General features: G+C 46.5%; 1 protein-coding gene across 1 annotated transcript in view; it reads left to right on the top strand.

The window, feature by feature from the left end:
* The window catches only part of slc29a3 (solute carrier family 29 member 3), an 18,528-nt gene extending 10,953 nt beyond the window's left edge, over nucleotides 1-7,575 (top strand). Inside the window, exons 5-7 of the mRNA XM_080781598.1 lie at nucleotides 63-289; nucleotides 2,370-2,532; nucleotides 6,250-7,575. Of these exons, the coding sequence (XP_080637724.1) occupies nucleotides 63-289; nucleotides 2,370-2,532; nucleotides 6,250-7,042 (1,183 nt within the window). The 3' untranslated portion in view covers nucleotides 7,043-7,575. The remainder of the gene's footprint in view (nucleotides 1-62; nucleotides 290-2,369; nucleotides 2,533-6,249) is intronic.
* The last annotated feature ends 318 nt before the right edge of the window (nucleotides 7,576-7,893 follow it).

Here is a 7,893-nt window from a genome sequence, read left to right as displayed (position 1 = left end):
GATAGCGTGTGTGCGTCTCTGTGTGTGTGTCTCTGTGTGTGTGTGTGTGCGTGCGTGTGCAGGCTCTCACCAAACACACGGATCCTGTCCTCTCTCGTGGTCATCCTGGTGGTGTTCGTGCTGACCACGGTGCTGGTCAAGGTGGACGTGTCCACATGCCGGACACAGTTCTTCGCCGGTACTCTGGCCAGCGTCTTCATCGTCAGCGGAGCGTCCAACGTCTTCGCCGGCAGCGTGTTTGGCATCAGCGGATACTTCCCCATGAGAATCTCGCAGGCCCTCATATCAGGTACTGACTGGACTGGATATATCTGTTCAATTATATTATCCAACACCAACACAATCCCTTTTTTTTAATGCCTCTTTCCCCAGCGACAGCTGTGGCCGGAAGCATTATGTGTCCCGGGGTTGTATATACGTCCCATTCCTGTGAAAGTGATATGTTAGTTGGTTAGTTGGCCAACTGCCAAAGAGCACCAAGAGCTGCCAGCCTGCAGACTAGTGCTGTGGGAACCAACACTCCAAGGCACCGGGCGGTCACCAGGGTTGATTAAATAAGGTTAGGAAGCAAAGACCGTACGGTGGACTCCATCTTGCTCCCTGGAAGGGAAGAAACATGCGTAATTTCCTTCCAGGGAGCAAAACACAGGAGTCCACCGTACGGTCTTCGCTTCCTAACCTTATTTAATTTAACCTTGGCGGTCGCGAGGACGTCCCACATTAAAGGAGAATTCCATGCTAGAATGCTTTCTTATCTTTCTTACCTTTCTTTGTAGTTGTTACGTCCCCACCAAAGAGGTCCAGGTGTTTTTTTTTGTGCAAAAACTCCTTATTGGCTATTTTCCCTACCATAATGAATTGCATTGCATTGAATGGGAATTGAATGGGACTATGGGGTGTTATGCTAGTTTGCTTATTTCCATCGAAAGAAGTAGTAAAGTGTGCCGCTTGGGATATTATTTACATTATGAAGAGAGGATATATACAAAGAAATTATAATTTTGAGCGATGGAAATAAGCGAATTATCACAACACCCCATAGCCCCATTCAATTCCCATTCAATGCAATTCATTGAGGGCTTATGGTAGGGGAAACAGCCAATAAGAAGCTTTTGCACAAAATAACACCTGGACATAACTACAACGAAAGGTAAGAAAGCCTTTTAGTATGGTATTCTCCTTTAACATGCAGTATGTGGCCAGATGTACGGAGAACCCGGGATGACATGGAAGTCTGAGGACGACCTAGACAGAGAGAGGAGTGCCTTGAGGAAATATCATGACATTTGGACTCGAGGATGAACCGCTTAAGAGTACAAAACACTGAGGTTTGCCTCCAAAGCAACCAAAGGTTTTTGCACCCCCGTATCCTCAAAGCCTGTTCCAACCCAACCCCTCCCATTCGCTCAAAACACAGGGAAGCTATCAGAACCTTCCCTAAAACATTCGGGCAGCGCTCCACACGTGCCAGACTCTTCTCCCTTCTCGCTCCCAAACTGTGGGGCGGGGGGGGTGGGGGGAAACATAATTTGAAGATGTATTTGATGTATTATCTCGTGTTTTGTAGGTGGTCAAAGGTGAAGGTCACTGTGGCCTTACAAATCATACAAATCATGTTCATTACATTTCTTAACACGGAGCCCGCCAGGACCGTAGTAGTAACCGTAGGATTAAATTAGTCGTGTAGACCGCCAGAACCGTAGCCTACGTTTTCCAGGGTTTATATATTCTTTAATCCATGTTTTGATCCCATCGTTTGATCGTTAGCTGCCGTTCGTTAGCATAACGGTCAAAGTGGGACAGTGGCCGCGGACATTTTGAAGATGCGCGCGTACATCCACTTGCACTATATGGGCTGCTTTTAAAAGGCCTGCGTCTCCAAAATCGGCGCAATGAATGTCGTTTCTGCTGAAGACAAGGTTTTTCAGCGGCCGACAGCAGGAGGAACTGTGATACTCGCGGGGTCGGGTTTTTTCACCACCGACCGAGAGAACAACAACCGGTCTCTAGACACAGCATTTTGTCATTGTAACATCCGGTTACACACCAGTTTTTCCCTGTGTCCCCCTGCATGCAGGCCAGGCCATGGGAGTAGACCTGTCCTATAGTGTGTTCCCTGTGTCCCCAACATGCAGGCCAGGCCATGGGAGGGACCTCTCAGGCCATGGGAGTAGACCTGTCCTATAGTGTGTTCCCTGTGTTCCCAACATGCAGGCCAGGCCATGGGAGGGACTCTGTGTGCGGTGGCCTCCATCGTAGACCTGTCCTATAGTGTGTTCCCAACATGCAGGCCAGGCCATGGGAGGGACCTCCCAGGCCATGGGAGTAGACCTGTCCTATAGTGTGTTCCCTGTGTTCCCAACATGCAGGCCAGGCCATGGGAGGGACTCTGTGTGCGGTGGCCTCCATCGTAGACCTGGCGGTGGCCGAGGACGTGACGGACAGCGCTCTGGCCTATTTCCTCACCGCTGACGTCTTCATCCTGCTCTGCATCGTCACATACCTGCTGCTGCCCAAACTGGCCTACTCCAGGTTAGGAGGGGAGAAGGGGGGGGGAGTGTTTTGTAGTCCAGTCAGTGGTTAGGTTACCTACTGTATAGACTGGAACTCACCTATGCTTTCTATGGATTATAGGCAGCTCCCGGCTAAAGCGTTATTCATAGTCTGGATTTTCGGTGGTGAGGTGACCACCGGACTACAACATGACGTCGCTGAGCCGCGGTGAAGAGCAAACCACCTCCACCGCCCCCAGCACTTCTCTCTGTTTTTACTCAACCACCGCTCAACGTTATTTCAGCTCCGGTGGTCAGCTCACCACTGAAAATCCAGACTATGAATGAGCCTAATTAAGGCTCATACATACAGTATTACAGTACGTACTCCAGTTTTTGGTGATTGGTTATCACAGTTTTAGGTGATAGCTTGGGGGGGGCTATAGTACCTTTTCGATTCTCAGACAGCCTCTCTCTAAGCTACAGCTGCCCCCACGTTAGTAAAGGCCTATTCGTACTCCAGTTTTAGGTGACAAGGCGACGGTGGTTAGTAAAAACAGAGAGATGTGTTTAGGGGTGGGCGGTGAGTCGCTTATCACCACAACGTGATGTTGTCCTTTTCGGTGGTCACCTGATCACCTAAACCTGGAGTATGGAAAGGCCTTTAGACTCGCTCATCAAGTATTGCAGGGGGAATTACGCCTGGTGTATACAATACACCGCCACGCAGAATGCGTTGTGAATTTGTAGATTGGGACAATTGAATGTCAAATAGTCTAGTCCCCGATTATAATACGACCCCATTTTTGGGGGATATTTCTATTGGAACAAAACGTCTTATAGTCAGCACAATAGGGTAACATTTTTTTGCTTTAATATTATATTCAAACAATCCAATCACATCAGTGCATCTGCTATTTTTTAATAGCCAAAGTATTTGTTGAAGTGGTTAAATTACTCATGCCTTCCTGGTTTTAATGGGTTAACAGTAGAGTTTATTTGCAATTACTATTTATATATATATATATATACTACTTTATTTATTCAGGTCTGGTGTGTTTGTGACCCCCGCAAGTTGTCTGAAGGGAGGCTTTGTGTTTGAAACGGAACCAACGACTTAAGAAATGGAAAGGGAAAAACAGGAAGTGGGTTGTAAGGACTTTAAGCCTTGTAAAAATGATCAAATGAAACCAGACAACAGGAACAAAGCTACTCTTGTGGAGTTATATCTTCCATCTTGTGACATTTAATAAACTGATTTAACGTGTTGATTTTCTGGGTTTTCCAATTATGTGCACATGGATACGAAGTACATAACACACAGGCAGTATAAATACTGAGCGCTAGCTCCCTAACCTCCGAGAAAATGTTGAAGATTACAGCATAAATGTAATGATAAGTGTTGAGCCGCTGCTGAATGAAGTGCCTGGTGCTGGGAGTCTGGTCCTGGGCCTGGTGAGAGCAGGAGTGGACCTGGTCAAAGTCAAAGTTGTACAATTTATCACACACGTTACCACAGTGAAATTTGTTCTCCGCATTTGACCCATCTCTTGGAGCGCTGAGCTGCAGCCGTGCCGCGCTCGGGAATCATTTGATTAGTAGGTTTGACCCCCCAATCCAACCCTTTGATGCTGAGTGCCAAGCAGGGAGGCCATTGGGTCCCATTTTTACAGTCTTTGGTATGACCCGGCCGGGGATCGGGGTTCAGGGCGGACACTCTAACCACAAGGCCACTGAGCTGGTGAGACGTAGGAGGGGCCCGAGGGACAGGAGTCAACCCACCGAGCCTAGTCCTTCCACGCGCCAGAATCTGGTTCTCCCAGTCCCGGCAGAGTAGTTCCGGAGTAACGGATTTGATTGGCCTTGCTCATTCTCCTGATGGACTGATCGAGGGTAGCTACTGGGACGTAAAGTCGGGATTTGATCAACCCCGGCTGGGTCGCCTGAGTGAGGGGTATGATGTTGGTAGACCCGAAACCCCGTTGACCTCAGGATACATCACTGAGGATACGTCCCAGGTGCATCCATGACCTCAGGATACATCACTGAGGATACGTCCCAGGTGCATCCATGACCTCAGGATACATCACTGAGGATACGTCCCAGGTGCATCCATGCGATGTAGTTTTAGTTATAGTTGAGAGTGGGGCTCTCAAAATGCAGTTGGTGTTCCCAACTCCAGTCCTGTGTGTATCTGTGTGTGTGTGTGTGGTATAGAAACGTTTCTGTCTGACTGCATATAAGATTCCATCACTAATGAACCAATTATATAATGTCCAAAGCAATATGACGGTGGGGAAAAAAAGTGTTAATTTAATTAGTGTGGTTGCCCAACAGGGCAACCAGACTCTTGTAATTGTAACACTTTATTCCACTTATTTTTATTATTTTTATTCCACTAGTCTTTATTTTGACGCACTACCCCTCAGTTTTGACTGTACGCACTTGAGCCATATGTCAAATTGACCGGAAAAATCGGGAATCGATGGCGTGTACTTTGCTAAGAGAAATGTTGTATAGTTTAATTGATATGAATTTATTAGTGAATTAAATTATCCCATTGACTTCAATGGAAAAATGCAAAAAATCACATTCAAGTATTTTTCCCTCTGAGACTGTAAGCACTATAGTTACAAAACTTGGAGGAATATTTCCTAATTATCACTAAAATTAATTAAAAATATATATTTTTAGGTCGGCCTCATGGTGGCGCTATAACAGCCCACTTTACCTTTTGGCTCATAACTCTTGAACCGTATGTCGTAAAATCAAAATTATTTTTTCCCTGGATTCCTTGGGTCATGACGCATCTCCCCATATAGGCCACGCCCATTTCCGCCATGATGGATTTTCCGCCATTTTGAATTTTGTCCAAAACACACTTTTTGCTTTTCCTCCTACAGATTTTGTCCAAATCTCACAAAAATCTGTACACGTGATCTCTGGACCCATCCGATTAAAACACAAACGCAGATTTTCGGTAGTGCGTATCGTTCGGCCGTAATCGTCTTCCGAAGTCAGTAGGAGGGGCCTATATCACGAAAAATGCCATAAATCACGAACGGAATGTCCAATCCATCCAAAATTTGAATCACATGTCCGGGGTGGTTCGTTCAACCGAGTTCCAAAAGCAATTCCATTTTCATCCATAGGGGGCACCGCAAACGCGATAAATGTAACCGTTTGTCGAAAAACCAGAATTTCGGGGGTTAAATCCCCTCCGAATTACTTACACACGATTTAAGGTGTGACTTGAAACTGTAACAGGCTGGCAATATCAGTGGGAGGGGTATATATATGTAAGCCACTGCGGCAACCACACTCTGCAATTTTTTAAAATTGCGACCTCTCCGAGGTTGTCTAGTTTTGTATTATATTCGCTAAATTGGATCAAAGTGATTAAACATTGAGGACTTGCTGTATAATTGAAACACAAATGTCAAACCATATATTATATTTGGACAACTTACAAGGACTCATTCACAAAAGTTCCAAATGTAATTTGTTAGTTTGAATAATGTTAGTCTTAAATGTTTAATGAAAAGATAAAAAGGTCAATGTTCAAAATGTATAGAAGATGATAATGGGCACAGAGACAAACTTTTTTGTCTGAATACCAAAAAATATATATATATATAAAAAGTACAATACAATACTGAGGATATGATGTTAACAAAGTTCTCTAGTCTAACACACTGGTTCTTAACATAGGACCAGTGGTACATACAGAACTTAACCCATTCCACTTCTCCTGTAGGCATTACAGGCTGGCAGCAACATGCTACAGTCCAGAGTCCCTGACGGACTACAGTCCAGAGTCCCTGACGGACACCGGAGGCCAGGGGACGACGACGACGGCGGCGGGCACGGCGAGGTCCGTCTCCGTCCCGCCGGGCACAACGAGGTCCGTCTCCGTCCCGCCGGGCACAACGAGGTCCGTCTCCGTCCCGCCGGGCACAACGAGGTCCGTCTCCGTCCCGCCGTGCACGCCGAAGTCCGTCTCCGTCCCGCCGCTCAGACCCATCCTGAGGAAGACGTGGGTTCTGGGCCTGAGCGTCTTCTACGTGTTCTGCGTCTCCATCGTGGTGTTCCCGGCCATCTCCTCGGGCATCGAGTCGGCCCAGAAGGACACGGGCAGTCCCTGGGCCACCACCTACTTCGTGCCGCTCACCAGCTTCTTCCTGTACAACGCGGCGGACTTCTGCGGGCGCCAGGCCACCGCCTGGGTGCAGGCGCCCGGGCCCACCAGCAGGGTGCTCCCCGTGCTGGTGCTGTGTCGCACGGCGCTCATTCCCCTCGTCATGTTCTGCAACTACCAGCCGCGGAGCCACCTCCACACCGTGCTCTTCCGCCACGACGTCTACCCCGTGCTGTTCATCTGCCTGCTGGGCGTCTCCAACGGCTACCTGGGCACGCTGCCCATGATCTACGGGCCCAAGGTGGTGCCCCGGGAGCTGGCCGAGGCCACCGGGGTGGTCATGTCCTTCTTCCTGACCCTGGGACTGGCCGTGGGCTCCGCCATCTCCGTGCTCATCGTGCACCTGATCTGACGAGTACGTAGTAGTATTCTAGTTCTGCGACTTGACCAAATTAAATTCAGCTGCCATTTTTCACCTTATTCGTGGGTACTATGTCCTGTCGGACAATGCTCCCGTTGAGATGCAGGGCGTGACACTGTGGGATGAAGGCAGGAGGGAGAGACTGACTGCCCCTGATTTATATATATAATACTGGAACATCAACGGCACCATAATGAAGAGGCCATAATGAAGGTACTATGATTGGTTATGTTGGGAGTGGTGTACTGTATGTAATCGTATCAAATTAAGAATAAGATCGTATATAGCTCATCTATCGTCGAGGGCTCCAAAATCAGGACTGTCCTGAAAGCTGGAACCTCTGAAGTTGTAATGTAGAGGGTGGATGAGCAGTCTTTTATATTTTATGTTTCACTGAAAGACGGGTGATAAATGTCTAACCAATATCACTGTACACATCCGTGTATGGTTTGAGGGTGACTGTTTTGAGTATAGAATTGTCCAAGATTGATGCTATCTTTGAAATGATGTAAATGGTAATAATTTTTAAACGTCTGACGAGGGAATCTTAAAAACAAAACTATTTTGATACTATGTGATGTGCTCTTGGTTTACTTTTACTTGGATATAATTATAAATAAATAAATAAATAAAGTATCTTAATGGTTTTTTTGTACCTCTGTTTTGTCATTCCCTGCAACACTATGTTGGTATACTTAACAAGCGGTCAACAACAAGTTGACCGCAACTTTAATTTGCAATTAAAAAATGTTTTGCATTTGTCTTGACTTTTTTTCTTTTTCTTTTTTTTTTTATACATATCACATCTAAAAATATAGACATGATATGAAAGTATCTATTCT

This window comes from Protomyctophum bolini (genome assembly GCF_963924005.1).
Source record: "Protomyctophum bolini genome assembly, chromosome: 14".
Classification (NCBI taxonomy): domain Eukaryota; kingdom Metazoa; phylum Chordata; class Actinopteri; order Myctophiformes; family Myctophidae; genus Protomyctophum; species Protomyctophum bolini.
Note: the sequence above shows the minus strand (reverse complement) of the source record. Positions and strands in the feature narration are given on the sequence as shown.